This window comes from Amblyraja radiata, chromosome 18, assembly GCF_010909765.2.
Source record: "Amblyraja radiata isolate CabotCenter1 chromosome 18, sAmbRad1.1.pri, whole genome shotgun sequence".
NCBI lineage: Eukaryota > Metazoa > Chordata > Chondrichthyes > Rajiformes > Rajidae > Amblyraja > Amblyraja radiata.
In genome coordinates this window covers 36,662,468-36,675,891 of record NC_045973.1, presented here as the reverse complement: position 1 = coordinate 36,675,891, position 13,424 = coordinate 36,662,468, and the positions used below count along the sequence as shown (strand labels likewise).

Sequence of the window (13,424 nt, the reverse complement as noted above, 5' to 3'; positions counted from 1 at the left end):
CCACCACAGTGAGTTCACCAAACACCTCCTCACTGTGATGGAGGCAAAAGTCTTAGAGTTACTGTCTCTTCCCTCCTCTTCTCCCTCTGCGCCGAGGCGATACCCCACTGGGCGATGGTATCAGTCCCGCGGTTTACAGTTTAATCTGCAAGATCTAAGCTGAGTCCGTTCTATTTTGCGTTATAGTTGTACTTTTTCAATCTACTATAAACAACCACAGTTCTGGAGAGTGTTCACATTATGTCTGTGTGTTTCTACATGTTGATTAGATTCTTTGTAAGGAGAAAAAAATTACATCAACCCAAACCATATAAAACATGGTACATTTGAAATAACATGTTGAACTTCTACTTCTTTCCAGGCTGGACTTTGTGTAAATCTCAGAAACTTTCAGTGGTTTCATGGGGTGAATCCAGACAATTTTTTCCCACGATGTTACAGGATTGCAGTGGAAGATGAAAAGCAATCATTTATTGGTATGTTACTTAGTCAACTGGCTCCAATGCAGAATATTCCTAAATTAGCACTGTAATTAACTTCATTTTTGTTAAGAAACATGAAAGTTTGTTAGATTCATTGAGGTTAATCATTTGGTTAAATGAACCAAGTATTTGTTTCCTTATCATTAAAGTAGGATAGAAATAGATTTTTGTTTTCATTTAATGATGAAATAGTCTTGAGGGATAAATACTTTTCTCCTTCTCCAATATTATTTTATCCCTTTCCAGCAATACATGGAATTTCTGCCTGAATGAATTTATACCCACATCTTCCTCAATCATTATCAGTAATTTGTCCTGACTTACAGAATAAAAAAAATCCTTAACCAAAATTAACAATATGCCTGGATCAATTTAGTAAATTGCTTCTATCATTGTGAAAGCTATTTATTAGCAGGGAAGAATATTTATGATACAGGTAGTAATATCTTAAAGAATATAAAAGTTACAGAGTTGCGATGGTGAACCTCAATATGAGGCAGCAAAGACTGATGGCTTTGAGCTGGGAATAGTATCTTGTGACTTTATCAGTTCCCCTAATTATATAGAAACTTTATTTAGGTTATTGACTGGCTTTCTAAAATGCAAGGAATACAAGCTTTGTTTTTCCTAATCTTTCTTCATGGTTTTACTGTTGTACAGGAATTATTCGGATAACTTCTTGCTCCTTTCCAAAGTTAATGCATTCTTCTTGAGATGTAATGCCATGTACTTCAGATGTGGTTTGGCCAGGTGTTTGTATAATTGTAACTATGTATACAAGTCTCACATGGCTTCTAAACCCAAAGTAAATAAGGCATAGAAGCAGAGGAGGCCATTGCTTCCCTCACCAGCACCACTGCATTTTACCAGTGCATCACTTTCCTGCACATATCCCTTGAATTTTTGTTATTGATAGTACATTATTAATGCATTAGTTCATTTCATAAAAGATTTAGTGCAGTCACTGTGCATTGCTACTTGACATGCGGACTAATAAAAACAAGCATAATTCACTCTCCAGTAAGAATTGTTATGTATCTCAGTGCAGTCTCATCCAGAGTCTGAAGAAGGGTCTCGACCCAAAATGTCACCCATTCCTTCTCTCCAGAGATGCTGCCTGCCCCGCTGAGTTACTTCAGCATTTTATGTCTATCTTCGGTTTAAACAAGCAACTGCAGTTCCTTCCTACATATCCCTTTCCCCCGTACTATCACTAATAATATCGATTTTTTATTCTTGCAAATCAGAACCGTTTTGGTCTTTGTCAAATATCTAGGCTGAATTTTGAGACCCACATGCAAATCACCCTCAGTGCAATCTTTTCCACTTCCTAGTAACCGCATGTATTGCTGATAACTGGGCTGCAAGCAACAGTCTTTAAAACAACAAAATAAGCTTTGGCTGCTCCCATTTTCTGGCTTCCTGAGGCATAGGATTCTTTGAAAACTAATAGCTAAATTGATACAATAAATTCTTGAACTAGTATTGATGGAAGGTAGATGCAAAGTGCTGGAGTAACTCAGCGGGACAGGCAGCATCTCTGGGGAAAAAGGACTGCTAACGTTTTGTGTCAAAACCCTTCTTCTGACCCGAAACGTCACCCACCCTTTCCTCCAGTATACATTTGCATTTACCACCACCACTGGCAGCTTGTTCCAGGTACACACTACTATCTGCATTTTAAGAAAAAACTTGCCCTGCACATTGTTTTAAGCATTGCCATCTCATCTTAAAGCTATGCCCTTTAGTCCTTGACATTTCCACCCTGGGGAAAAGTTTCAGACTATCTAGCTTATATATGCTTCTCATGATTTTTTTCCACTTCTATCGGGTGTCTCCTTAACCTCCAATACTCCAGAGAAAACAATCCAGGTTTGTCCAAACTCTCCTTATAGCTAATACCCGCTCATCAGGGCAGCATCTTTGTAAACCTTTCCTGCACCTTCTCCAAAGCCTCCACATCTATATCGGGCCGATCGGAACTGAACACAATATTTAAAATGGGGCCTAACCAAAGTTTTATAAAACTGCAACATGACTTCCTGACTCTTACACTCAATGCTCCGACCAATTAAGCCATATATCTTCTTTACCATTCTATCTTGGCACTTTTAGGGAGCTTTGGACTTGGATCCCAAGATCCCTCTGTACTTCAATGTTGTTAACGGTTTTGCCATTAACTGTAAACCTAGACACGATACGGTGGTGCAGTGGTAGAGTTGCTGGCTTATGGTGCCAGAGACCCGAGTTCCATCCTTGGAATCAAACATTTCTTGTGGGTTAAAGTTACATGCACCCTAATTAGGTAAAACATAAAACAGTAGAGTACCAGGCCCTTCAGCCCACAATGTGTGTGTTAAACCTGATGCCAAGCTAAAGTAATCTCTTCTACCCGCACACAATCCATATCCCTCCATTTCCTGCATATCCACGTGCCAATCTAAAAGCCTCTTACACAGCTGATGCTGGCTGACCCACTGAGCTACTCCAGCACTTTGTGTCCATCTTCGGTGTAAACCAGCATTTGCTGTTCCTTTTGACAAATTAGTGTTGATGGAGGCCAGGCAGCAGATGACATGCTCATATTTTTGGGGAGAGGACTTATGTAAGCGAACAATATTGGTTGGGAAAAAGCAGACTGACTAACCAGTGTTGCAACTGCTGAGGAACAGGCAGCCTGACTCATGATTTTCCCAATGCTTGACCAAAATGACTCATAAACAAACAATAAAAAAAGAATTAGACGATATACAAGCTCGGGAACTCACAAAGCACTTCACAGCCAATGATATACTTTTAAAAGTCAGTCACTTGTAAGTACACTATATTCTCTAAATGTACAAATAAACATAACACAGCATATTACAAAGTGGTAATTCAAGTTTGCTTACAAGATTTATGTTATATTAGCATGACATTTTTTTGTTCTACACACATTTTGGGCGGCACGGTGGCGCAGGGGTACAGTTGATGCCTTACGGCACCAGAGACCACTGGTGGTGTATGTACGGAGTTTGTACGTTCTCCCTATGACCGCGTGGGTTTTCTCTGGGTTCTCCGGTTTCCTCCCACATTCCAAAGCCGTGCAGGTTTGTAGGTTAATTTGGCTTTGGTAAAATTTGTAAATTGTCCCTAGTGTGTAGGGTAGTGCTAGTTTATGGGGATCTCTGGTTGGCGTGGACATGGTGAGCTGAAGGGCCTGTTTTTGTGCTGTACCTCTAAACTAAACTAAACTAAACTAAAATTCAATGATTGATGACCAGTTGGTATTTATTAGGTTCCAGCTCTGAGTGTTTAATGGTGGGAATTTATTAAACCGTGGCATTCCCCCATATAGACTTTGTAATACATTTAAATGTGCCCTTTAACACATAGTTCTGGATCCTGGGATCTGTCCGTCTGTGACATTTCATTGTGAAAAGCTCCTTGTGCTGGAAGACCAGCAGATGTCAGATCGATGTAAGCACATCTTTTACTGATTTGATAATATTGCAGATCGAGGGATACTGTGGATATCTCCCCTATTCCTCTTTGATTATGTCTGACCGCCCTATGAATCAGAGTTGGTTTAACATTTCTCCAAAATGATTGCACCTCTGATGCCCTTAAGTACAGTACTAGAATATCAGGCTAGATTTTATGTTCAACCCCTTATATTGGAACAAAAATCACAGCCTTCTGATCTGACCTCTCCACTGCATTGCATCTTAAAACAATGCTTTTTATGTATAGTAATCTTTTAATTGTGCATAATGGAGGTTTACTGAATGTACAGTGTGATGTAAGGTGACCCTTTGTCCCTATTCAATTGTTTCCTTCTAAAGAAATGAAAGACCTTAATTATTGCCTTCCGTTTTCTTCAGAGGATTTCAGACTGACAGCAGCCCGAAATATTCTGAAGTGGGTTGTGGAACTGAAGAAGGCAACTAACAGTATGCATAAGGACCAAGAAAACAAAGAGATGACATCAAATACCTCTGCTGATGAAGGTAGTACAGAAAGGGATCCTATAAGATGCTGTGATGCGAAATATTTTGCAGAAAAACACCTTTGCTTTCATGCCAAATGTAGAAAATAAGTGAATTCCTTAAAAAAAGAGACAAAAGTGCTGGAGTAATGCAGCGGATCAAGCAGCATCTCCGGAGAACATGGATAGGTGACAATGTGGGTCAGGACCCTTCAGAAGGGTAACGACCAAGACCCACCCATTTTAGAACGTTATCTTCTCCACAGTCCCGACCCCAAATGTCACCATCCATGTTCTCGAGAGACGCTGCCTGACCATCTGAGTTCCTCCAGCACTTGGTGTCTTTTTGTGTAAACCAGCATTTGCAGTTCCTTGTGTCTTCAGAGCAATCCCTAAGTTAACTACATTATGTTATGAGGTGAAAATAAAAACGAGCAGACAAAATGTGTAGGAAGGATCTACAGATGCTGGCCGATACCTAAGATGGACACAAAATGCTGGACTAACTCAGCGTGTCAGACAGCATCTCTGGAGAAAAGGAATAGGTGATGTTTCAGGTTAGAACCCTTCTTCGGACCTTCTTCAGACTTCTCCAGTCTGAAGAAGAGTTCCGATCCTATTCTCCAGAGATGCTGCCTAACCCGCTGAGCTACTCCAGCATTTTGTGCCTATCTTCGATAAAAGGGAGCTGCTTACAAAATGCTGCTTACAAACATAGCTTCAGAGTGGCAAAATACTGCAATGTTAGGCAAAATAAAATTTGATGGGCTTCTTCAGTTCCATCCTCTCTTCGCCAGGGTGATTGAATAGCCTTAATCCAGTTTCTCTGGACTGCCTAGAACACAAAGACTACTCATAATTTGGCATAAATCATAAACATTAATAAAGACTGTTAGAGATGTTATGCAGCAGAATCACAAGGAAACAGGTCATTTGGTCCATCCAGAACAATCTAGTTAGTCTCAATACCGTGCCATTTTGCCAAAGCCTACCCGTTTTTACCTTTTTAAGGACTTACAACTGCTATTTGAATGCCATGGTGTAATCTCTTCCACTAATCTTCCTGGCAGTCCTTTCCAAATTCTTATTGTGCATAAAAGATTCCTTAATGTCATTTTGGTTCTTTTGCTAATCACCTTCATACTGTGCTCTCTACTTCTACTTCTACTTTCTCCCCATCTATTTAGATTTAGATCCTTGTGATTTCAAATATGTTTAGATCTCTTCATGTCTGTCTGTTAGGAAAACAACATTAGCATCACTATTCTATCAAAATAACTATCCTCATCGCAGGAATCATTCAATTAATTCAATTAATATTCAATTAATATTGATTTATCTCAGTAACACCTGCATTCCTTCTCTCTCCATCCCTCCCCCACCCAAGTTGCACCAGCCTCTCGTTCTCACCTAGCAAACAGCTAACAATGGCCATTTTCCTTTATCATCATAACTATTTTGCATATCTTTCATTTATTTGTTCTAAGTCTTTCTACATCACCATCTATATCTCTCGTTTCCCTTTCCCCCGACCGGGTTCAGCTTCTCTGATACCCTTCAATGAGCGCCATCTATCTATACTATCACTAAAACGCTTTGTCTTGTTTGTGGCTGTCTGTGTGTATGTGTGCGTGCCAATTTCTATTGTCCTATTTTCTTCCAAACTTGGCCACAGCCTTCCCATTTTCACACATTCTACTCACAATTTTCCCATTGAGGCGATAAACATCTTCCCGTCGCATTAACACCTATATTTCCGCACTTTTTAATCGTTTAAAGTTAAAAAAACCCCACATAAAACTCACCCATTTCGGTAAGAAAACCCGAGTGATGTCACAATACACTCGCAAGGCAGGAGAGGACACTCCGGGAGGGAGGGGCACTCCAGCTCACCCGAGTGATGTCACAATACACTCGCAAGGCAGGACGGGACACTCCTTTAAAAAAAGATTTCATTATACAAATAGTTTAATTCAAAAAATAAAAGTAAACATAGAGTATTAACACAATCAAAGACTGCCTATGTTGACAGTTTGCAAACAAACGATCATCAAATTAATATAACGGCAACTTTATCAACAAAACACTCGACCAGAGTGGCCAGCCGGTACCACAACATAGAGGCCACCAGCTGATTTATGACCAATGCTCTCCCCCCCGGTAAGAGAGCACTCCAAGGATGCCTGACCAACGCCCTAGCCGGGCGACGACATTCGCCTCTAGCTCCTGCCAGTTTGCCAGCCAAGAGCTCTTAGTGGGACTCGGGTAGCCCCCAGGTAGAGGAGGTGCATGATGCTCCACGCATTAATTGCCATCTCCTCCAGCAGGGAGTCCAACTCCCACTGACCCACCAAGAGACCAGCACACTTCCCCCAGTTGATCCTGGCGGAGGTTGCAACCTGCTGGCACTCACGCATCCTCCGCAGGGCAACAGGGTCGGTGAACAGCAGAAGGACATCATCGGCGTAGGCCGAGAGAACCACCTCCACCCCTGGCCCCAGCAAAGCCAGGCCTCCCAACCGCCTCTGGAGAAGGCACAGGAATGGCTCTACACAGATGGAATACAGCTGGCCAGACACGGGACATCCCTGACGTACCCCCCTCCTAAAGTGAATGGGGGCCAACAAAGAGCTGTTGACCATAACAAGGCATTCCGCAGCAGCGTACAAAAGCTGGACTCGGGCCATGAAGTGCGGTCCAAATTCAAACGCCTGCAGAGTCCCAAGAAGGAAGTCATGATCCAACCTGTCAAATGCCTTCTGGTCAAGGGAGAGAAAGGCTACTGACTGTCCAGCCCCCTGGGACAGAAGGATCAGGTCCTGAACCAGATGGATATTGTCCTGGATGAACCGGCCCGGAACTGTGTCGGACTGGTCCGGGTGGATCACTTGGGACAGCACGGGACCCAGGCTATTCGCCATTGCCCGTGCAAAGACTTTGTATTCTGCGCTGAGGACCGAGACCAGGCACCAGTTCTTCAAAAGGCGGAGATCGCCCTTCTTGGTTAGCAAGACAACGACTGCCCTGCGCCACTAGAAGGGATCTCCCCCAGGCTCTCCCCCAGGACCTTCATACAGTCACCCCCCAGGACATCGCAGAAACTCCACCATCAGCCCATCCAGTCCTGGAGACTTGCCCTCCGTGAGCTGATGCAGGGTAGCAGTCAGCTCCTCCAGAGTTAAGGGATCATCAAGGCGCTCAGCCACCTCTTTGCACACTACGGGTAAGCCCTCCCATAGAACCCCCTGCGCATCCCCACTAGATGTACCCACGGAGAACAGAGTCCTGGAGAAAGACCGAACCGAGGCACCGATGCTCTCTGGATCTGTGACACAGGAGCCATCATCCGCAAGCAACTCAACGAGAGACTCAGAACCCCAGCAGAGACCCAATGATTCCTCTCTTCCCAGAAGAAGTTCACCAACCTCCTCTAGATCATGATGACATAAAGAGGGCGAGACCAGAGTGGTTAGCCGGTACCACAACATAGAGGCCACCAGCTGGTTTATGATCAATGCTCTCCCCCGGTAAAAGAGCACTCCAAAGAGGCCTCTGAACTCTCCAGAGACATGGAAAAGGGGGAGACGCGGTCCAAATCGTGCAACATCCGGACTCGCGACCAAACATAAGCACCCCGGGACCTCCTAAGCTGCAAATCACCACATTCAAACCTGTACGAGGCGGGACACTCCGGGAGGGAGGGGCATTTCAGCACACTCGCGTGGTGGCGACTGGCGGCGCCCGACACCTGGTGGCGAGGGTGGAGCCGCGGGCCCTGGCTGGACCCGAGCCCGGTGCTCGAGCAGGAGTGGGAGCCAAGCCCAGGGCCGAAAAAAAAGCCAGCTCTGAAACCAAGTCAGGGCTGGGCCGACAACGAGAACCAGGCCGAGTTCCAGGCCCTGGCGCTGCTCTACGACCTGGGTAGGTCCTGGGGCGAGACGGGAGGAGGATGAGGGAAATGAGGAGGAGGGAGATGGGGTGGGGAGTGGGGTGGTAGAAGGAGATGGGGGGGGAGATGGAGATGCCCCTTCCTATCTGTCCCCACTCCCACCCTCTTTATCCCCCTCCCTCTCCCTCCCCCCACTCTATCCCCTCCCTTTACCCCCCTCCCTCTCCCTCCCTCACCCTCTCCCTCTCCACCCTCCCTACCCCAAACTCTAGCCCCCTTCCTCTCCCTCTACTGCCCTCCCTCACCCTCTACCCCCTCCCTCTCTCTACCACCCACCCTCTCTGCCCCTCATCCTCTCTTCCCTCTACACTCCCTCTCTATTCCCCTCCCTCGCTACCCCTCCATCTCTACCCCCCTCTCTCTCCCTCTCTACCCCCCCTCCCTCTCTGGGGATTGAAGAGGGAGGGGGAAGAGGAAGAGGAGGGAGTGCTGGGGGATGAGGACAAATGAGCCGTGCCTGTGCAGTTCGGGGCTATGTGTGAGTGGTGCAATATTGCGTTGGGGGAACGGGTGAGTGGTGGAATCTAGCCTGCACAGTAATGTCTCCATCTTTTATGTCACAACGGGAACCCGTTAGCTGCGCGCGCCTGCACAGTTGGGAGCTATGGGTGAGCAGTCTAGTAGCTCTTTAAGCTGAACTATCATAAACACTCGACTAAGTGGTACCCGTTGGGTCCCTGTCACACGGGAGGCCTGGTTCACCAACGCAATCCGTTCCCCAATGCTATATTCCACCACTCACCCGTTCCCCCAATGCAACCCATCCCCCCAATGCAATATTGCACCACTCACGCATGGCCCCCAACTGCGCAGGCACGACTCATTTCCCCTCATCCCCCAGCACTCCCTCCCCCTCGTCTTCATGCTCCCTCTTCTTTCCCCTCTCCTCCTCCCCTCCCCCAATCCCTCCCTCACCTCCCTCTCCTTTCCCCTACCCTCAGTCACACCCTCCCTCCCTCCATCACTTCTCTACCCTCCCTACCTTCCTCCTATCGCTCTATCCCCCACTCCTCACCTCCTCCTAACCCACCCACTATCCCTCCTGGTCTCCCCCACTGCCCTCCTCTCCTATTCCCCACTCCCTACCTCCCCCACTCCCCCCACCTCTCCCCCCACCTCCCCCTCCTCCTCCACTCTCCCCACTACCTTCCCCACTTTCCGCCTTTCTTCCCTACCCCTTCCTCTCCCTCGAACCCCCCACTCTTCCTCCTTACCTCCCCAGGATTTTCCCCTCTCCTCCTCCCCTCCCCCAATGCCTCCCTCTCCCTCCCTCCCTCCCTCCCTCCCCTCTCCCTCCCTCCCTCCCTCCCTCCCTCCCTCCCTCCCTCCCTCCCTCCCTCCCTCCCTCCATAAAAAGCAGCATCTGCAGTTCCTTCCTCTACAGGTCATTCATTGTTAGCTGTGGTTTAGATCCTGTTGACTTGACGATTGGACGTGTTTGCATTGTGTGTGTGTGTGAGTTACTCAAACTCCGTGAAAACTGCTTGGCCACCCTGCAACCCGACTCTCCTTCCCTCCCTCTGCCCACTCCGGCTCAGACGCTCGGCCCGTCCCCGCCCTGTCCACCCGCCTATCTGCCAGGCTGCTCGCTGCTGTCGCTGGGGGGGGGGGGGGGGGGGGGATGGAGTCGGTGGTCGTCAGGCTGGGCACCACGAGTTTCAATGAGCTGGTGGAGAAGATCTCCTCCGAGATGGCCGTGAGGGTGAGTTACCGCAATGGCGGCGGTGGAGGCGACGGACCCGGGGGGGTCAGCTAGATAGGACCGCTATTGCCGCAGAGGGTGAGCGGGGGATGGGGTGAGTGATGAGGGAGAGAGAGACGGGACCAAGGCCTCCACTGGGCCTCCACTGAACCCCCCCCCCTCCCTGCGGCCGCCACCGGTTGTGGGGGGAGACGATAGACAAGTTGCTATGAGGAGGGGAGAGAGGAGTTTGTGAGTGAGGCGGGACAAGCTGCCGCCGGTGGGGCAGGAAGGCCGTGGCATTGACTGACAGGAGAAGAGACCAATCTGTGTAGCACTGACTGAAGGAATCTGCGCACGCGCGTTTTTTAAGATTTTTAAACCTCGATAACTTTTACAATATACCACCGATCTGAACTAAACTTGCTGCACTCGCAGCACAGGAGAACGATGAGTAACCTGGCAAAAAAACTAGCACTATCACGTACCGTTTTTGCGCAAATAGAAAAATCCCGCAAACTGGATTAGCACAAGATCAGAGTTTTAGTCATGTATAGATAGATAGATGTGCGTGACCAGTTGGAGGCGCTCTCTACACACATGATTCTCATGGTGCAGGAATTGTAGGCAGTAAATTTGACGTGTCTAAACATTGTATTTCCCCCTCCATTTTCCTTTTTAGCTATGGTTATTATTAATTTGTTACCCCTAAATAAACAACACCATTCTTACTTTAATTATTATTCTGCTATTAAAGGTATATTTCAATAAGTGAAGAAATAATTGTTATTTTCTAATTAATTTAATCATTTTTTTTTAAAACCAGCACCCCTCCCATCTTTTTCACCAAATATTCTTTATCATCAGAATCCCATTCTTTAAGCTTGGTAATAATTGCACTTTGTGGAAAATACACTCTTTGTTAAGTGAGTAAAATCAGCAAAAGTAGCAGTTGTTCTCAGATTGGGCCAAAGACATAATTGAGGGAGCAGTATACAGTTTTACATTGTCTCTAACCTGCACAATATTTAATGTAGGAGTGCTTGAGACACAAAAGACTACAGATGTTGGAACCTTGAGCAAGGCACAAAGTACAGGAGCAACTCTGCGGGACAGGCAGCATCTGTGGAGGAAATGGACAGGTGACGTTTCAAGTGGGCAGTCTTCTTCAGACTGAGTGTAGTGGCGGGTGTGGGGAGGGGGGGGGGGGGTGTTGAAAGCTGGAAAAGTGAGGTGAGGGCGGGACAATTCCTGGTAAGTGATAGGTGGATACAGGGGACGGGCGTTTTGATGGGCTGGTGTGTGAAGTAAGTTACAAAGGTGAAGAGGAAACAATGGATGTCGTCAGATAAGGAAAGGAGTGAAATGTCAAGAGTCAAGAGTGGTTTATTGTCATATGTCCCAGATAGAACAATGACAATCTTACTTGCTGCAGCACAACAGAATATGTAAGCATAGTACATAAACGAGAGAAAAAAAGTTCAGTGTGTATATATATATATATATACACATACACACATACTCAAAAAACAAACAATTATAGTGCAATAATAATTGTTGTCGTTCAGAGCTTATTTGTTGTCGTGTTTAATAGCCTGATGGCTGAGGAGAAGAAGCTGTTCCTGAACCAGGACTTTACAGTTTTCAGGCTCCTGTACCTTCTTCCCGATGGCAGTGGGGAAATGAGTGTGTGGCCAGGATGGTGCGGGTCTCTGATGATGCTGGCTGCCTTTTTGAGGAGGCAACTACGATAAATCCCTTTGATGGAGGGTGTAATGTATTCATACATATTCATGTGTATGTTAATGAGTTGGTGTTCAATATAAGCAGGGAATGTTGTGTAATAAATCTCTCGCTCGTGATCCAGGCAACCTGCATGTAAGTTGTTATTCATTCTGCCGACCGGAATATAACAAAATTGGCGACGATGATGGGATAGAGTTTGTGAACTCATCCTTTAAATACAGTGCAGGACTGTTTTGCAACATGCAATATTGTTTACTATTTTAATCAGTAAATACGGAGCTGCGTCACAGTTGTTCGTGAGCTGGACAAGATAGGCCACAGATCCTTCTATGCAGGGGACTGTATTTTAAAACAGTAGCTGGACAAATCGTCGAGAGTTTGTCAGGCTATTTCTATGTTGTGTCTACATGGCAAGATGCCGTCCTTGGGATTGTATAAGATTTTTTTTTTTGTCGAGTTCCTCAAGCTGAATAGCCTTTGTACAGTTAAGTTTTAGGTGAATTGTTACACCAGAACAGACAGGAAATCGGGGTTTTTGAACGAACTTTAAAAAAAAAAGAACAACATGATGGGTAGCGTCCATGGGCTACATCAGAAACCTTGGCGCTATTGACAAGAGTAGAGAGCGGTTCAGCTCCTATATGGAGAGAGCAAACATGTTTTTCACGGCAATCAACATAATGGAGATTAGTGGTGAAGGAGAGATAGTGACTGAAACAAATAAGGCCGTTTGCGAACGCATGAAAGCGATTCAGCGATCGGTCCTGAAGTGTACGGCACACTCGTGAATCTCCTTGTGCCCATAAAGGCAAAAGACGTGCCATTCAATGACATTAGGAAGAAGTTCGAGAAACATTTCGACCCAAAGCCTCTGGAAATTGCAGAAAGCTATAAATTTGGCACTAGAAACCAGAAGCAGAATGAGACAATCATAAGTACATTGTTGCCTTGAAAAACTTAACTTTGGAACCTTTCTCGGACGCGCACTACGCGACAGACTTGTTTGTGGTCTAGTGGATGAACGAATTCAGTCCAAACTCATGAACATTCAAGATCTCACGTTCGAGAAAGCATGCAAGATTGCTACCACAATGGAGATGGCATCAAAGTATGCTCGCGAGTTTCCTCCAACACGGACTGCAGTGGCCGTTTACAGTCACAAGACAGTACCAATGGCCAAACCAAGAGGCGCTAAACCAAAACCAAAAGTATGGCAGGTAGCCAAGTTCAGCCAGTTGTCATCGTTGCAACGGTAATCACTCATCCCAATTTTGTCAGTTCAAAATGGCCAAGTGCTATAACTGCTAGAAGAAAGGCCATATCGCCTCAGCATGGCGGGCCAAGCTTAAAACAGGAAACCAACAATCTGCGGGAATCAAGCGACAACACCAGAGAGGAGTTCGCAATTTGGAGATGAACCCAGATGGAAATGAACTTGGGTTGTACATCATTTAAGCAACCAACATCGATAAGCCTACAACCAGCCAAGGCAAGGGCTTTCGAACTAAACTATCGATAAATGAACAGTTAATCGATATGTGTATTGACACGGCAGCAGATTGTTCGGTCATGAGCAAAGCATGCAAGATTGCTACCACA

At 46.0% G+C, this 13,424-nt stretch overlaps 1 protein-coding gene across 1 annotated transcript in view; it reads left to right on the top strand.

Moving 5' to 3' along the window:
- Positions 1 to 13,424, top strand: part of LOC116983406 (tubulin monoglycylase TTLL3-like) — a 65,729-nt gene that overhangs the window by 35,109 nt on the left and 17,196 nt on the right. Inside the window, exons 11-12 of the mRNA XM_033037165.1 lie at positions 362 to 476; positions 4,346 to 4,471. Coding sequence (XP_032893056.1) covers positions 362 to 476; positions 4,346 to 4,471 — 241 coding nt within the window. The remainder of the gene's footprint in view (positions 1 to 361; positions 477 to 4,345; positions 4,472 to 13,424) is intronic.